The sequence below is a fragment of the Bombina bombina genome, chromosome 3 (assembly GCF_027579735.1).
Source record: "Bombina bombina isolate aBomBom1 chromosome 3, aBomBom1.pri, whole genome shotgun sequence".
Lineage (NCBI taxonomy): Eukaryota > Metazoa > Chordata > Amphibia > Anura > Bombinatoridae > Bombina > Bombina bombina.
Window position 1 is genome coordinate 1,202,765,372 of NC_069501.1, and position 19,590 is coordinate 1,202,784,961.

At 37.6% G+C, this 19,590-nt stretch overlaps 1 protein-coding gene across 3 annotated transcripts in view; it reads left to right on the plus strand.

The window, feature by feature from the left end:
• The window catches only part of ME3 (malic enzyme 3), a 439,608-nt gene that overhangs the window by 315,826 nt on the left and 104,192 nt on the right, over positions 1-19,590 (plus strand). For all 3 annotated transcript variants that reach the window (XM_053708640.1, XM_053708639.1, XM_053708641.1), the window contains exon 8: positions 3,001-3,110. In XM_053708640.1, the coding sequence (XP_053564615.1) occupies positions 3,001-3,110 (110 nt within the window). The remainder of the gene's footprint in view (positions 1-3,000; positions 3,111-19,590) is intronic.

Below are 19,590 nucleotides of genomic sequence, written 5' to 3' on the forward strand. Positions count from 1 at the left end.
GCGTTATTCTTGTTTTACAAGTGTCTGGCGGATGGGCCAGACGTGTATCTTTTTTGTCAGATCCTGGTTAGTATCAGGCCTGTGTTTAAGTCTGTGGATCCTCTTGGAGTTGTAACCTTTTTTTTTTAAGGTTGTGCATCTGGCTCAGTTTGAGTTATAGCATTCCATAAGATTTTATATCTTTTCTTTGAATTTTTCTTTTTTCTATATCTTCTGCTCAGAGAGTTTAGGTACTCTCGGCCTTGCAGTGTGATTCGGTTTATCTTTTTTCAGATAAGGCGTTTTTTTCTCACAAGTGAGAATTTTGTTTGGGAATTGTTGTTCCCTCTCACTGTCCTCATTTTTATCTCTTGAGGAACGTGTGTGCACAACTTGGAATGTTGTGCGGGCTTTATATTTTTTTCTTCTGTTTTTTTATTTGTTTTAACTACTGCTATTTCTCTTTTCTCTGGTTGAGAAGTTTAATCGTTTGGTTTTCAGACTGCGGGGGTGCAGTTTCCTGAGAGAGTTATGGCTCTTTTTATGAGGGCTGTCTCTTCTTTTTGTGGTTTCTAAATAAAGCTTCTGTGGAACAGATTTGCATGGCTGCAAATTGGTCTTCCTTACATTCTTTTTCTAAGTTTTTATCTTTTATCTTTTTGCCTCGGCTGAGGCTTCTCTTGGGAGAATGGTTCTTTAAGCAGTGGTGCCTTCTGTTTTGGTTACCTGTCTTGTCCCTCCCTACTCATCTGTATCCTCTAGCTTGGGTAATGATTCACAACAGTAATTGATGATGATCCGTGGACTCACCGTATCATTAGAAAGAAAACAAAATGTATGCTTACCTGATGATAAATGTATTTATTTCTTGACATGGTGAGTCCACGGCCCGCCCTGTTTTTTTCAGACAGTTTTTGTTATATAAATCTCAGGCACCTCTGCACCTTGTGTTGCTTCCTTTCTATCCTTTCCCTTTGGTCGAATGACTGGGGGATTGTGGGTAGGGAAGTGATACTTAACAGCTTATCAGAGGGACTTTATGTATCTCTATCTAAACATAGCCATGTAAAATTTAACCTGTACATAACTAAATAAATGTTGAACTACAACACAATAATCACTCAGGGATACTTCCACAAAGAATTAACCCCTAGTCTCCTAAAGTCACAATAAGTGCCTGCGTCCTGCCCAAGATATCCTGCCTCAGGATATACATGTCCCATAATGATGCAGAATAATTCCAGAAGTGCATGTCCCCTGAGCATAGAAGATCAAGCACTTACCTGTATCCAGCCATCCGGCAGGAGGACAGCTCACCTGGTTTGAGAGGCACCCTCCTCACATAGACCCGTGGAAAACAAAAAAAGACTGAATAAACATACTCACAGGGCAGCAACAACTGTTTGGGAGGCGCAGTGAGGGTTATACCCCACAAGTTCCCAAATGCTTAAAAGCCACCACTGCTCTACTGAAGAGACTGACATGGACTACAGCTAAACCCCAGGAAAAAAAACAGAGCAAACATGCTCTGCTCAAAAATAATAAAATCTTGATTGAAGAATCTTCTATCACCGAAACTTTACCACCACCTTGCAACACAGCAAAGAGAATGACTGGGGGATTGTGGGTAGGGAAATGATACTTAAAGGGACACTGAACCCAAATTTTTTCTTTCGTGATTCAGATAGAACATGCCATTTTAAGCAACTTTCTAATTTACTCCTATTATCAGATTTTCCTCATTCTCTTGGTATCTTTATTTTAAATGCAAGAATGTAAGTTTAGATGCCGGCCCATTTTTGGTGAACAACCTGGGTTGTTCTTGCTGATTGGTGGATAAATTCATAAGTGTTTTCCAGGGTTCTGAACCAAATAAATAGCTTAGATGCCTTCTTTTTCAAATAAACATAGCAAGAGAACAAAGACAAATTGATAATAGGAGTAAATTAGAAAGTTGCTTAAAATTGCATGCTCTATCTGAATCATGAAAGAAAAAAAATGGGATCAGTGTCCATTTAACAGCTTTGCTGTGGTGCTCTTTGCCTCCTCCTGCTGGTTAGGAGTGATATTCCCAACAGTAATTGATGATGATCCGTGGACTTACTGTGTCATTAGAAAGAAATAATAAATACTAAATTACGAAAAATAAAAAACACTAAGCTTACAAAAAATACCACCTAATCTAATAGCCCTATAAAAATAAAAAAGCCCCTAACCTACAATAAACAACCAATAGCCCTTTAAAGGGCCTTTTGTAGGGCATTGCACTAAGTTAAACAGCGCTTTTACCTGTAAAATACAAGTCCCCCCAACAGTAAAACTTACTACCCAACCAACCCCCCAAAATAAAAAAACCTAACTCTAAAAAATCCTAAACTACCCATTGCCCCTAAAGGGGCATTTGTATGGGCATTGCCATTAAAAGGCATCCAGCTCTTTTACACTGCCCTTAAAAGGAGTGAAATAACGCAACTTTTTTGGCGTTAGTTTCGCACCTTGTTTAGCGCAAAACTCCTAATCTAGGCGTTATGGTTTAAAATAAAAAATATAAAAAATTACTGCACAATAAGGTGTTTCACAATGGCTAAACATATGCAAAGATCAGTGCATTAGTGGGTTTGGTGTGGGTGTGTGATCGGTGGGATCATTGGCGAGTAACATTTTGACAGATTGATAAGAAAAATGCTAAAAAAATCTCTGGTATTTTGGGCAAGTTTTTCTCTGAAATTCCTGGTAGTGAAGGGGTTAAAAGTCAATAATTACTGTTGAACACAAAAAACAAAATGGGTTACTCAATGAAATTAGAAATTCAAAAAGACTGGAATCGAGCCATAAAATATAGTATAGTAATAGCAAATATCCTGTATTCCTCCACTTTAATTCTGGGAACGATTCAATGGCAGTATTACTGTGAAATGTGTCTTTATATTCTTAATTCATGTTTGGTTAATTTAACTCAATTCTGGTTCAGATTACCAACATAAGATATAAATATGGTAACAACAATATTTATTATTTCAGGTATGGGATGAACTGTCTTATCCAGTTTGAAGATTTTGCCAATTCCAATGCATTCCGAATTCTGAACAAATATCGGAACAAATACTGCACGTTCAATGATGATATTCAAGGTAATTATGTATTGTTTTTTTCAGCACGCTCAGCAGATTCACAAAATATCATTATTATAGTTATATTTCATGGCATGTGACAAAAACTGTAACAAATAAATTTAAAAAACAAGTATATTTTTGCTTAGATTTTAGTAAATAGTATTGAAAATAGCCAAGTGGCCACTGTTGTCACTGTGATTACCTTACTGTCATTAAGGGTAGCCACATGTGAAATAGGGAGCTGAATTGTCGATAAAGGAAGGGGTCCACTATAGTATGCAATACAGCACTCTCTGCCCAGACTAGTGAGGCAGAACAACAGAAATAAAATACAACCTTTATTGACTTATTTAAAAATAGGTAAGTAAATAAAAATAATAGTGGCAAAAAGTTTTGTATGTAAGGAGTATGGTCACATTAGCATGTTTGTGCCTTTAAAGGGACATTAAACACTTTGAGATGGTAATATAAAATGATAAATTGTATATATAAAACAACTCTGCAGTATACTTTTATTATTTATTTTGTCCTCTTTGCCTGTAATTCCATTCTGAAATTGTGAGCTTTTCAGTTAATGTTAGAAATGGAAGTGCAGAACACTGTTATATCCAGCACAACCATTGGCTGCACACTCTAGTGACCTATTTATAACTGACCCTAATTGGCCACAGCAGAGAAGGTAACACAAGTTACAACATGGCAGCTCCCAGTGTTTTATAGACACTAAAACTTTACACTTATTTTGTCACTTTTTAAACAACTAATGAAACTTTAAAAAATACATCTACATGTTACTCATGGACTAATCTTTTCTTTGAATGCATCATTCTATCTAGCATGGATTTAGTGTTTAATGTCCCTTTAATTTCATATATTTGTGTGCCACACAGTAGTAAAGTTTATGAAGCTCGGTAATAGTTAACGATCAACGTGCTAAAACAAGAGTATATGATTAATGTGGGTAAGCAGATTTGTAATTTAGCATTGCTGGCAACAGCAGATAAACTGACTACACAATATCTAAGTATCCTAGAATAATAGTCAGGTTATACTGTGTATGAATTACAATAAGGATTGAAGTGCCATACTAAGATAATGACATATATAGTAATCACATAGGGTTAATGCACAATCAGATTGACCTTGCATAAATCAACTGATATGATGGCATAGATCTTCAAGAACTAGTATTGTAATACACATGAGAATGAAGTTGCTTAATCACGTGTAGTGATACATTCTTTTATTTATCACACTGTTCCTCACAGTTAATGAAGTGAGGTTTAATGATGGAGTGTATTCAAAGCTTCTAGTTTACGTTGTTATATAATTGGTATTTGTATGAATCTCCCACTTGTGTATTTATATGAACTCAGAAATCATATATATTGAGGAGTCTAGATTAGATACAAATGTAACAGCTATATCATTTGCTTTGGATACACATTATTTTGAATGGATGTTAAAGGGACAGAAAACACCAGAATTTTTGTTGTTTTAAAAGATAGATAATACCTTAATTACCCATTCCCCAGTTTTGCATAACCAACACATTTATTATAATATACATTTTACCTCTGTAATTACCTTGTATCTAAGCCTCTGCAGGTTGCCCCCTTATTTCAGTTTTTTTGACAGACTTGCATTTTAGCCAATCAGTGCTCTCTCCTCTGTAAATTCACGTGCACGAACTCAATGTTATCTATATGAAACACATGAACTAATGCCCTCTAGTGGTGAAATACTGTCAAATGCAGAGGCGGCCTTAAAGGGACTTGACTGTCCCTTTAAGTAAAGCAATACTGTTGCTAAAGCAGAGAGTTATATGACTATGTTTAAAAATGATAATGTCTAGCAGTAGACTTATGATAGTGATTAATATATGCTAAATCTCAAGCGGTTATTTTGCTCACTGGCTAAGAAAAGGCTTGCAAATGATGATATTACATTATATCAGATCTCTATGGTTTGCCAATGAATGGCTATTAGGAGCGCGATCTAAAAAAGAAGTTGCACAAGACTCCCAATTCAGGACAAGTATATTGTCTCGAATTCTTAAAAACAGAAATAAGCTCCCATAAGCTCCACTAACCCCCCTGATGTGTTTCGCCCCTCGGGCTATGTTATGTAAAATAGGGTCCCATACAAGATTTTGGGGGTTATAATAAAGATTAGGAAGGCCCCATTGTGCCCTACAGAAATAAAAGCTTGTTTTGCCTTGAAAAGTGTTCAGTTACCACAGTGACTTTATAGAAAAAAATGTATATATTTTTTGAACGAGGGATTTGTCTACTAGAAAAACTTAAGGGTCTCTATACATACCAGATTATTTTTATTGCACATAAAGAATAAGATTATGAGTTTATCACGGCTGTTAGCACACGTTGAATGTAGCACTTGTGGTGCATACATGGTGACGTCACTGGCACTCACATGAAGCCTGGGAGTGCCGTCCACTATGCCACCAACGATCTTCAGCCTGTAGTGAGGGGGATTGCCGAAAACAGTGTTTTATCAGCGATCCCCCTGCATGACAAAAAGGACTCGTCATGCGCCCATAGGTAACGATGAGCATGATCAGCATAGCTTGAAGAGAACAGAATGTTTTAAACACTGTTGGGGTGTAACTACAAAGGGTTCAGTTGCAACAGGGTCAAGAGGGTGAGCCCCTTTGGGCCCTGCAATCAGTAGTGGCATCACTCCACCTGCATCATATCTGACCCTCTGTGTGTTCAACTGTAAACTAAGGAAAGTGTATGGATTTGACTTTACAATATGGTGGCAGGAATTCCAAGCTGGCCACCACAGAGTTGCTGTACAGAAAAATCTGCCACCATAATGGCACATATTCTCTGGAACAGACTAACTAAAAGATGACTCACAGTCACAGAGAAGCAACTCCTTTTTCTCCTATGTGGTTGCTGCTCAGCTTCTACTGATTACAAAGAGCCAAAAAGAGGGGCAAAGTCTAGTTACGCCCCTGAACACTTATAAAAGTTAGCTAATGTGAGCAAGTCTGGAATATTTGTAAATGATTTTAAACCTACAAATAAAAACAATAAATTATGGGGGGGCGTGTCTAAGCCACAGCCATGACCAGATGTGTTTTTTGGTTGCTCTGCTGTTAATCCTAAACAATTGAATAATATACAACCTTAACTTTGAAATTTTGCTTGCTTTACTACCAAAGAAAGGGCTAATAACTTAGTGATGATCCTTTTCTACGCTCTCCCTCATATGGAGACCCTGGATGACTCGGACGGCAGGCTGCGGCCTATTTAACTATCATACTACCTTCCCCCCACCGGTTCCCTGTTTTACCGGGTAGAGGGCTTGCATTACGAACCTTAATTCATTCCTAACATCGGAGGAGTATCATTGAGACACTGGGAGGAGAAATATTAGTGTCCCAGAGACAGGAAGCCAGAACGACTGCTCTATTTAGTTATGGCGGAGGATATTCAAGCACTTTTGTACCTACTCGCCCTAAAGATGGACAACCACTTCACCTCTCTCAGCATGGAACTAAGAATTGAGAAACCTAGCGCTGAGGAGGAGGGTATGATCCTAAGCTTGGATAGGGCCCTATCCGCTACGATGGAACACCCAACAGGAGTCGCTTACAAAGTTCCCTTTCTCCGTCTGGATAGAGCTGATTGTTTGAACGGGTCAGCCGATGAACCTGAGAAGATTCCGCCTCAGTCTAACCATGAGGCTGGTACCCGCCCCAACGGAGATTGCTTATCCAATGCTACTGAGATGGTACCGGATCCCCTGGAGCTATGGCCGATTAAGAGGGAGTTGTGGCTAAGCCAGTATATGCAGCGCTCTGGAGTATCCTCTTGGTCGTATTGTTGGCGTCTTCGGATACATCCTCTTCACTCTTCGTCTGTCTGTACCAGATCTGTTGGCACCTGAGAGGAGAGCTTAGTCGGGGTGCACATCCATACCCTCACCTCCGCACTCCGACTGGTGTCGGATGAGCAGCACTGCTTCACAGTGGGTCCCTGATTGACTCTTTAGTCCTGATACGTGAGGATCGACTGTTACCTGAACTTATCATGTAGACTTTACAATGCTGCATAGTCCTTCATGACGACTCAACAGTTTGAAATATAGGACTGGGCAGTTTAAACCAAGTAACCATTATTTTACTTTGTGATGTGTTAGATTCCCAGTTACCCCAGTGCTGTCTGTGAGGAGGCTAATTTCTGACACGTTGGTACTTATCCCACACATTTCACTTAACATATATTTTTAATGTTTAGTCTTCTAAGACCCTCACAAGCAGCCCATAGCATATATTCAATATAGAGTTTGAATAAGAAATTAGGTACTAAAGTAAATGTATGCTGGAATGTCTTGTTTCAAGTAACCTATATATATGCACATGGCAGAATCTTGTTCAGGCCTAAAAGTTACATGACTTGTGGTTGCTGCTCCAATTTACAAATCAGCACTTATTATGTTATCTCTACAGGTGTTTTCTCCCTAACAAGAACCTACGGACACTTTTATAATATATAATATCTATGTTCCTTCAACAGGTTTGTTAGTTGAATTATACATTCAGTTTTATGTCTCTTACTTGTGTTCGGTAGCATCACCACTAAATACCACCTTACTCCAAGGTTCTACTCACTAACTCTACATGTGGCCTCGGGCTATTTTGGGAGGTTCTCCTACTTTAGTACTTCAAAACTCGAACCGTGGCGTTTATTACTCACTCGGCCACTGTCTGAGCCCCTATAAATTTAGTCTAAATATGCAGTACCCATTCTCCTGTACAATCTTCACGGGACATCCCCTCACTCATAGTTGGGTTGATCCCCTCAGCTAGTACATATCATATCAGATTAGCTATACATTTTTGGGGAAGCTCTTCTAAGCTAACTTTTTCTCCTCTCTATTAGGTAGACAACATTTTAGAAATAGCCCCCACCACGCTGTCTTTATAACCTTGAAGGCGATTATACTCCTTCACTGAGGAATCATTCCCCTACCTTGCAATTTGCTACATTACCTCTTCCCCTCCTCCCACCCTATATGGCTTAGCTTAGATTTCTCATCAGACTTCTTATACCGTGCAGAGCTCGTACCTGTCACCAAACAGCCCTTTCCATACACTCCTCCTTAACTTGCCCTGCCCTCACATAGCAAACTCTACTTGAATAGACTCTCCCGTTGACAATCTCCAGTCACAGCCTCTACCCTCAATAATTTACCCTAAGAAGACCGGTTTACCTTATTAAAATGCCCCCCCCCACCCATTCTTCGAGCGACTCTCGCCCGCTGCACCCCCTTACCCTCTTACCTTGATTACAAACCAGGCTCATCATTTGTATACCTTACAGGTACAACCTAACTATATAACATTGCTTAACCCTAACGTGTCATTTCAGGTTTCTTTACATTTTCTCAAGTGTTTTCTCCCCTTCAGTCCATAACATGCCTGAGCCTTAGTTACTACAATACAACCTATATAAAATGAGGTTATTTTCTCGAAGACATAACATCATGCACTAGTAATATAAAACTCCCCATGGTATCTTTATTAAAACTTAGAACACAATCCATCAGTTAGGTTTCCTAAGATGTAGTGCACAACTGTATGATACCTATGTGGTCAACTTATATGTATATGGAGTTACATTTTTCTTATATTGTTCTAGAGTCTACTGTCTCCTGCTTTGTAATAGTCTTACAGTTTTTTCTTTTGTATGTTTTACAAACCTCAATAAAAACTTTGAGAAAAAAAAAAAATTATGATTGATGTCTTAAAACAGATGATTAAGGGTCAGATTACAAGTGGAGCACTACATATCCCTTTCATGCTAATGTGCGCTGGTATTGCAAGTTTTTATTAATGTGAACGCGACCTCACATTCACATTGCTGGAAAGCATTGCGCTCACGAGAATGCGCTTCCATAGGCTCCTATGTGATCCTCATTCTGATGCCCTTCATAGACGCCATCAGAAATTCACACAGCAAAGGTGGTAAGTAGCGCAGCGATGGCAGCAAACTTAAATATCTGTGTATATGATTATATACATATATATTTATGTGTTAATATGTGTACATATAAATATATATGGTTATAAGCATATACAGTTGTATGCAAAAGTTTAGGCACCCTTTACAATTTCCATGATTTTCATTTATAAATAATTGGGTGTTTGGAGCAGCAATTTAATTTTGATCTATCAAATAACTGAAGGACACATTAATATTTCAGCAGTGAAATGAGGTTTATTGGATTAACAGAAAATGTGCAATATGCATGCAAACGAAATTAGACAGGTGCATACATTTGGGCACCCTTGTCATTTTGTTGATTTGAATATCTGTAACTACCTAGCACTGATTAATTGCAATACACAATTGGTTTGGTGAGCTCTTTAAGCCTTGAACTTCATAGACAGGTGCATCCAATCATGAGAAAAGGTAATTAAGGTGGCCAATTGCAAGTTTATTCTCTTTGTCTCTCCTCTAAAGAGTGGCAACATGGGGGCCTCAAAACAACTCTCAAATGAAAACAAAGATTGTTCAACATTATGGTTTAGGGGAAGGCTACAAAAAGCTATCACAGAGATTTAAGCTGTCAGTGTCCACTGTGAGGAACATGGTGAGGAAATGGAAGACCACAGGCACAGTTCTTGTTAAGGCCAGAAGTGGCAGGCCAAGCAAAATATTGGAGAGGCAAAGGCAAAGGATGATGAGAATGGTCAATAACAGCCCACAGACCACCTCCAATGACCTACAACATCATCTTGCTGCAGATGGTGTCACTGTGCATCGTTCAACAATTCAGCGCACTTTGCACAAGGAGAAGCGGTATGGGAAAGGGATGCAGAGGAAGCATTTTCTGCACAAACGCCGCAAACAGAGTCGCTTGATGAATGCAAACGCACATTTGGACAAGCCAGCTTCAGTTTGGAAGAAGGTGCTGTGTACTGATGAAACAAAGATTGCGTTATTTGGTCATAACAAGGGGCGTTATGCATGGCAGCAAAAAAACACAGCGTTCGTTCCAAGACAAACACTTGCTACTTCCATCATGCTGTGGGGCTGTGTGGCCAGTGCCCATACTGGGATTCTTGTTAAAGTTGAGGGTCGCATGGATTCCACTCAATATCAGCAGATACTTGAGAATAATGTTGAGGAATCAGTCACAAAGTTGAAGTTATGCCGGTGCTGGATATTTCAACAAAACAACGACCCAAAACACTGCTTAAAATCTACTCTGGCATTTATGCAGAGGAACAAGTATGATGTTCTGGAATGGCCATCCCAGTCCCCAGACCTGAATATCATTTAAAATCTGTGGGGTGATTTGAAGCGGGCTGTCCATGCTCGGCAACCATCAAACCTAACTGAACTGGAGATGTTTTGCAAGGAGGCATGGTCTAAAATACCTTCATCCAGAATCCAGACACTCATTACAGGCTAGAGGAAGCGTCTAGAGGCTGTTATTTCTGCTAAAGGAGGCTCTACTAAATATTGATGGCGATTTTATACACCTGTCTAATTTCATTTTGCACATTTTATGTTAATCCAATAAACCTAATTTCACTACTGAAATATTACTGTGTCCTTCAGTTATCTGATAGATCAAAATAAAAATTGCTGATCCAAACACCCAATTATTTATAAATGAAAATCATGGAAATTGTCAGGGGTGCTTAAACTTTTGCATCTGATTGAACATATATATTTACTGGGAATACACGGTTCCCATTGACCGCAATGTAAAGACACTTTTCAGTGCCGTTTTTGTTCCAACACCCCTCTCCTACCAACTTTAGCCTAAAAATACTGCCTACTGCACTGTATTTTGGGAGCATTTGGGGAACATTTATAAAATGAACCATAGATCTGATCTCTGGTTAATCTTATAAACGCTAATTGCTACGGTGAGCTTGCGGTAACAATAACCAGCCACTTGTAATGTCTGGGTAATTATTGTGTGCCTGCAAACGGGCAAATTTGCCCATTTACGGGCGGAAGATAATTTAGCGCTCCACTTGTAATCTAGCCCTAAATTTGCCCTCTGTTAATCTAGCTCTTTTATGACTGATGTTAGGGACAAATATTTGCTTTTTAAACTTTATATCTGTTTATTTAGAAGCAAATAAACAGCAGAATCCTGTAACCAATAAAGGGAAATTGACAATAACAAGCAGCATTTATGCTTTAGTCAATCGCTAATATAAAACTTGTGTTTTGTATAAATTCCACGTTTTTGGTAATGGTAACAGTTTGGGAAAGGATGTGAATAATTAAAGATGATCTAAAGCTAGAAAATATGGGAATAGCATGGAGCACAAAGTGTGTGCCAAATGCTTAAAGGAACATGGAACTCAACATTTTTCTTTCATGATTCAGATACATTATACACATTTAAACTGTCCAATTTACTTTTATCTAACTTGCTTTATTCTTTTGGTATCATTTGTTCAAGGAGCAAGTAATGCAGTACAGGGATGTAGTTGAAAGCCAATAAGAAGAGGCATATATGTGCAGCTACCAATCAGCAGCTTCTGAACCATACTTTTCAACAAAAGGATACAGAGAGAATTAAGCAAATTAGATAATAGAAATAAATTAGAAAGTTATTTAAAATTGCATGCTCTGTCTGAAACATGAAAGAAAAAATTAATGTCCCTTTAAATAACGGATCAATCTCTAATTTATTTTTCATTTACCATCACATCTGTTGATAAAGTTAAAAGACACAGAAATAACTTTTCACTGATTGCCTGAGATATTGAAAGTCAAAACAGATACAGGCAGTCCCCCGGGTTACAGACATCCGACTTAAGTACAACTCGTACTTACAAACGAAGAAATACGAGCTTTATCGCTAATCCTTCTTTCCAGGATAACCCAACATACTCAAATTCCAATTGTCACAAGGACAGAAAGTGATGTGACATTTCCTGAACATGGGCACAGATAGAAAAACAAACTTTTCCCTATGCTATCCAAAACTAAAATAATGTGCCTGTTCCAACTTACATACAAATTCAACTTAAGAACAAACCTACAGAACCTATCTTGTTCATAACCTGGGGACTACCTGTACTGCATCTGCTACGTGTTTTACGCAAATTAAAAAGTACAATTATACTTTTAAAATAAAAATCACTAGGAATTGCGGCACTCGTTATTCATATTCCAAACCCATTCCGCTTGTACAATCTTAATAAAAATTTGAGCCCCAAAATGTCATATCTTTTGTAATTTACAAAATATAATACAATCTAGTGTGTGTGCATCATATCCAGTCTAATGTGCATATTTTTCCATTGCTTTTCTGTTAAACGAAGGTGACTGGCTTTACTGCAGGACGAAAATTGCATTCAGTAACCCTTTGCTGTCTTTCAACAAATTGACATTTCAGCACATTCTGAACTGTTTTATAACAAGTGAACACCTTATTTGCTGCACTTGTTTTTCAAACTCTTCCCACCACTTATTCTTTTTTGAAGAAGCCAATCCAGATTTGTGTCTTGCCACTGTCTATTAGAAAACTCTCCATTGTTTGTATTCAGCAGAAATGATTAGATAACTTACTGCAAATTAGGGACATCTGTCAGGGTAAGACATGTGAAGCCTGCCATGTACTCTATTTAGATTTCAGGAACGGAACATCCACAATTCAGAATTATATTACAGGAAAAGGGGTCAAAATGAATTGTAAACTTATATTGCAAAGTTTTTACTTTGCATAATTTATTATATTACAATCTCAACGTGTTTACTGTCTCTTTAATTATTAGATGCAAAATATTTATTTTTGGAATATTTATTCCATTGATTTACTATTGAAAAAAATATTGAAGGGGTTAATTAGTTAGTTGGCAATGGTAATAGTATTCTAGTGTAAGGCTTGCTCTTGCCACCTGACACCTCCCTGATTGCTCCCATTGATTCCACTGTTCTACTGTGGTTAGTGGTCATTTAAATCTGGTTTGAGTTTGGGAAGCATTGGTGGGGGATGTGTGGAGTGAGAAAGGAGTAAAGAGGATTATGGGATAAAATATATGTTGTATATTTTTTGGAGTAAAGGGGAAGAGAGCTTCCTGTATCATGAGTGATGATGAATGCCTTCAGTGTTTATGAGGTTATAGTGTAGCAGCATCTCAGGGATACTAGGAATGAGGAGTTACCTTATAGTACTGCTGCAGTATGGTAAGGAGGTACCGCTGCAGTATGGTAAGGAGGTACCGCTGCAGTATGGCATGGAGGTACCGCTGCAGTATGGCATGGAGGTACCGCTGCAGTATGGCATGGAGGTACCGCTGCAGTATGGCATGGAGGTACCGCTGCAGTATGGCATGGAGGTACCGCTGCAGTATGGCATGGAGGTACCGCTGCAGTATGGTAAGGAGGTACCGCTGCAGTATGGCATGGAGGTACCGCTGCAGTATGGCATGGAGGTACCGCTGCAGTATGGCATGGAGGTACCGCTGCAGTATGGTAAGGAGGTACCGCTGCAGTATGGTAAGGAGGTACCGCTGCAGTATGGCATGGAGGTACTGCTGCAGTGGAGGTGCCGCTGCAGTATGGCATGGAGGTACCGCTGCAGTATGGCATGGAGGTACCGCTGCAGTATGGCATGGAGGTACCGCTGCAGTATGGCATGGAGGTACCGCTGCAGTATGGCATGGAGGTAGCGCTGCAGTATGGCATGGAGGTACCGCTGCAGTATGGCATGGAGACATCTGCATAAGGAAAATAGGAGATGCGATCTTGCTTGTACTAAAGGGGAAAAACACAGTAAAAATGTAAAGTATATTATTTAATTTTTTTTATTTAGAGGGACAGTCTACTCCAGAATTGTAATTAAAAAAGATAGATAATCCCTTTATTACCCATTCTCCAGTTTTACATAACCAACACAGTTATATTAATATACCTTTTACCTCTTTGATTACTTACTGTATCTAAGCCTCTGCAGACTGCCCCCTTATTTCAGTTCATTTGAGAGACTTGCATTGTAGCTAATCAGTGCCCTCTCATAAGTAACTCTACCGGCTTGAACACAATGTTATCTATATGGCACACATGAACTAATGCCCTCTAGCTGTGAAAACTGTCAAATGCATTCAGATAAGAGACGGCCTTCAAGGGCTTCGAAATTAGCATATGAGCCTACCTAGGTTTAGCCTTTAACAAAGAACACCAAGAGAACAAAGGAAATTTGATGATGAAAGTAAATTGGAAAGTTGTTTAAAATTGCATGCCCTATCTGAATCATGGAAATTTAAATTGAACTAAACTGTCCCTTTAATATAAATGTAAATTATACTTATTCTACTCCCCCAAACAGTAGAAACCTGCATAATTAAGTATGCTGTAATTTGTCTTACCATGTGACATGTTACACAGTGATTGCTTACATCAGAGCAGCAGATAATTCACATCTGGCCTCTCATTGTAATATAATTTAGAGACTTTTCCAGGTTTGTATCCCTAGGCTGTCCCAAAACTGCAAAACCCTGCACATTTTACTAAGAAAATACATTTTAAATGCTTATAAAATATATGTTTTGTGCATTTCTTAATGACTTAAAGGGATATGAAACATTGCAGTATGTATTATTCATAATTTTAAATTCATTTTTCCATTTATGTATTTTTTTTTTTAAACATCCTTTGTGCTGTGTCTATTATTTCCAGTCACAGCCCTACAGGGAGGCTGGTGTCTTTACAGGAAGTCGTATCTAGTTTGATGTCCTACAACTTCTAGATTAACATGCTGACTTACTATTAAGTGAATACTTAATAAACAGATTTAGATTTGCACATGCTCAGAAGAGGCAGAATGCACCCTAAGTTGCCTTCATGTCATCTCTCTTACTTCTCTAAGGGTAGTGTGTAGAATTTCTAAGTGCTCATTTTGCAATAAAACAAGTAAGTTGTTTGCTGTTTTTTACACAATTTGTTTCTTTTTAGGTTTTCTTTTATTTAACATATTTGTTTTTATTAAAGGAGTATTGCTTAATATCCTTTTAAATGTTTCTTTCAGGGAGGTCTACTTCCTGCAGGGGAGGCAAGATATGTTCTGGGAATTGTTTGTTGGCTCTGTTCATTTAACCTTCATTAAAAATTGTTATCAGTCAGTAACCAGTAAATGCGTGTAATGGCTAATTGCTAATTCATGCATAGAAATCTTTGCAAGGGGTAAACTAAACGTTTGTAAATGTTTTACCAAAGATTTATGCAGGTCACAAAATGTTTCCTCTGTACAAAGATTTTAATGCACCAAAGTTATTTCCGCCAAAACTTGAAATCTACTGAAAGAACCTTTGGATACCAAAACAGATTTCCCAAATCCGCCATACACCCTAGGACACTGAAATAAAAAAGTTAAAGTATCGACTCCAAAACTACAAACGTGTTATATTGTTCCTTTTTTTTTTACATAGCTTTAAAGTTATGGATAAATATTGTCATTAAAGGGACAGTCTAGTCAAAATTAAACTTTCATGATTCAGATAGGGCATGCATTTTTATACAACGTTCCAATTAACTTTTGTCATCAAATTTGCTTTGTTCTCTTGGTATTCTTACTTGAACGCTAAACCTAGGTAGGCTCATATGCTAATTTCTAAGCCCTTGAAGGCAGCCTCTTATCTCATTGCATTTGACTGCTTTTCACAGCTAGGGGGTGTTAGTTCATGTGTGCCATATAGATAACATTGTGCTCATGCCTGTGAAGTTACTTATGCAAGTCTGTCAAAAGAACTGAAATAAGGGGGCAGTCTGCAGAGGCTTAGATACAAGGTAATCACAAAGGTAAAAAGTGTATTAATATAACTGTGTTGGTTATGCAAAACTGGGGAATGGGTAATAAAGGGATTATATATCTTTTTTAAACAATAACAATTCTGGAGTAGACTGTCCCTTTAAAGGAATGTTAAACAGTATGAGATTGTAATATCAGTTTTTTTTAATTGTGTGTATTTAAAAAAAAAAAAAAACTTTGCAAAATACTTTATTTTGTCCCGTTTCCCTGTAATGTAATTTCTATAAAAATTGTTGCTTTCCTAAATTCCACTAATTTTCTATAAAGTAATGGGTGCCACCATGTTTTAGCTTAAGTTTCCCCTTATCTATTCTTCCTGCTGAAGGCAATTAGGTAAAGATGTAATAAAAGTGATTGCCCAAACAAGACTGTGTGAAACATAGTATTGCCCAAAAGGGTTTCCACACAGCCTTATTTGCACAAATAAAGACATTCTTCCGAAAGCTTGTCATCTTATAAATGTATAGTTAGTCCAATAAAAAAGTATCATTGCTCAATGCAATACTCTTGTTATTTTGATACACAAATATAGATAAATAGACAACTTGTTCAAACAAAGAGGAAGCTATTACCTTATAGAAACTAAAGTACTTTACAGAAACTAAATATTTACACATAGTTTTAATATTTAAAAAACGAATATAATTGTAAAAATGTATCTACATATTATTCTAAGGCTAATCTTTGCTTTAAATACATCACTATCACTAGCATGTATTTATTGTTTAACATTTAAATGTATGCTTTGTACTCTTTGTATCCTTTGTTGAAGAGTAGGCTCAGGAGCTACAATGTAATCTTTCAAAAATTGCAGGCACGGACACTTAAAAAAGTTCAGTTTATTATAAATGCAACCACAGTAACAAAAAGATAAAAACACAGGTAAGAGACATGGTCTTATGTGTTTCGGCTTGACATCACCTTGATCATAGACCTGTGTCTCCTATCCCTTACCCTATTATTTAATTACACAGGAGCATTGTGGTAGGTGAATTACACAGGCACATTACAATAATAAAAGGTGATGCTATTGCAGAACAATGTGTTCTGTTATCTATATCATTAAGGTCTTTAGGAATTCTCTAATGGACTTCCTGAATGGTACGTCCCACATATTGATAATTACAATACTTACACCAAATAAAACAGACAAAAAACCTTGTTCTGCAGTTGGTACAAGCGTCCAATAAGTAGTTTCTGAGTAACACAATTTTGTAATTTTGTGCAACCCACTATGTGGTCGCATGCTTTACTTGAATATCCACCACATTTATAATGTCCCTTAAAAACTGTATTGTGAAGATTTCTTTTTATTTCTGTTCTAAGTCATGCTAAGAGCCAAAATATTCCCTAATGTTTTATTTTGTTTACTCACAAAATGTCATCCTTTTCTGATTATTTCATAGAGACCTTTATCCCCCATCAAAATGGGTAAATGTTTCCTTACAATGTTACACACCTGATCATATTGTGTGCTGTAGCCTATAGGTTGCTACAAATACTGGCTTTTTAGATTACTTAGATCTTGGTTCAGCCTTATCTGTCAATAAACTATTTCTATACATCCCTTCAACCTCATTATACGCCTTTACTAAAATACAAACAATGTGTAACAATTGTGTACTAAAGATAATTGTCCCAAATTATATCCACAGTCTAGTAATATTCTTCTCCTTTGAAAAACAACCTCCAAAAGAAAAACAACTGCAAATGGTGAAGTATGTTAAAATATCAAATAAATATATGATAAGATCCGTCCTCAAATACTATTGAGCTTAAAACTTTGCTCTAAAATGTGTGCACTCAAGATTAGCCTTCCCAGGCTGAGAGGCAGATGTAGGAAATGCTGTCCACACAGAGTCTTCGCTTAACACTCACTCCAAAATCAATTACCGGAACCTGGTACAAGTTGATACATTTATTATTAAAATACACAGACTGTCACTCAGGCTTTAAGCTTTCCACAAAACAGCTTTGCCATTAACAGTATAATACAAACAATACTCGCAGTTCAAAAGTGAGCTCTGCCTTCCCAGTGACGTATGTCCGTAACATCCAACGTACGTTTTGCAGATTGGCTTTTGGATAAAGTGAGTGTTAAGGGAAGACTCAGTGTGAGCAGTATTTCTTACATTTGCCTTTGTGTCTGAGATTATATTATGAGTCTAATATTGAGTGCACACACTTAAGAGCTAAAATATAAGCTCAATAGAATATGAGTACGGCTCTAATCTTATATGTATTTGATATATTAACATCACCATTTGCAGTTCTTTTTCTTTTGGCAGTTGTCTTTCAAAGGAGAAGAAGATTACCAGATGGTGGATATAATTTGTTACTATATCCTTTAGTGCTCAATTGTTACACATTGTTTATATCACTTTTTTATTGTTTGTGTATTTTATAAGTTGCATTCTTATTTTTTGTTGACTTTTCTACAATGTTTATTAGATATCCCCTATGTAATAAGCAAGCTTTTAGATCTTCATTCTCCGTCAAGAAATCATCTGAACAATTGCGCTTAATGCAGATAAATTGACCCTTTACAATCCCTAATCGACAATGTCTAGGGTGTGAGCTATTTGCATGTAAAAGAGTATTAGAATAAATAGGTTTTCCATACAAATTGGTATGTATAACATTGTTTATAAATACCCACAAAACATCAGATCTAAATAGGGAACTTTAAGCGCATCAACTGTAAGTAAACCATAAACCACAGTCAATCGAAATAAGGTATTCAACAAAATGCTGAGATTGCTATTCAGAAACTTACCAAATGAAGATCAGGTCATCGATATATTTTTGTACATGACTATATGATCCCTATATGGAATTTCCTCTCCAAAGATGTGGGACAGCTCTCACCAACCGATGAACAGGTTGGCATAAAAATAGGGTAACGAAGGTATGCGGTATTATTGCACTGGGTCTTGGTCAAACAAAAAATTTAAATAAAATAAAAAAGAGAAACCCTCATCAAATGTAAAATAGTGAGACACCACCATGAAACATCATACTTCATATTTTTCATGCTTGAACAAGCTTTAGGTGAAAAAAAACCTAAACATGCATCTAGAACTTTTTGGAATGCCTACAACCTAATATAACTTCTATTTACAAACATTTTCATAACCCGTTTTGCAAGTGTGCTTCCTTACGGCTAGATTTAGAGTTTTGTCGGTAAGGACCCGCGTAGCTAACGCTGGCTTTTTTCTGGCCGCACCATAAAAATAACTCTGGTATTGAGAGTCCACATAAAGGCTGCGTTAGGCTCCAAAAAAGGAGCGTAGAGCATATTTAACGCAGCTTCAACTCTCAATACCAGAGTTGCTTACGGACGCGGCCAGCCTCAAAAACGTGCTCGTGCACGATTCCCCCATAGGAAACAATGGGGCTGTTTGAGCTGAAAAAAAACCTAACACCTGCAAAAAAGCGGCGTTCAGCTCCTAACGCAGCCCCATTGTTTGCTATGGGGAAACACTTCCTACGTCTGCACCTAACACCCTAACATGTACCCCGAGTCTAAACACCCCTAGCCTTACACTTATTAACCCCTAATCTGCCGCCCCCGCTATCGCTGACCCCTGCATATTATTTTTAACCCCTAATCTGCCGCTCCGTAAACCGCCGCTACTTACATTATCCTTATGTACCCCTAATCTGCTGCCCCTAACACCGC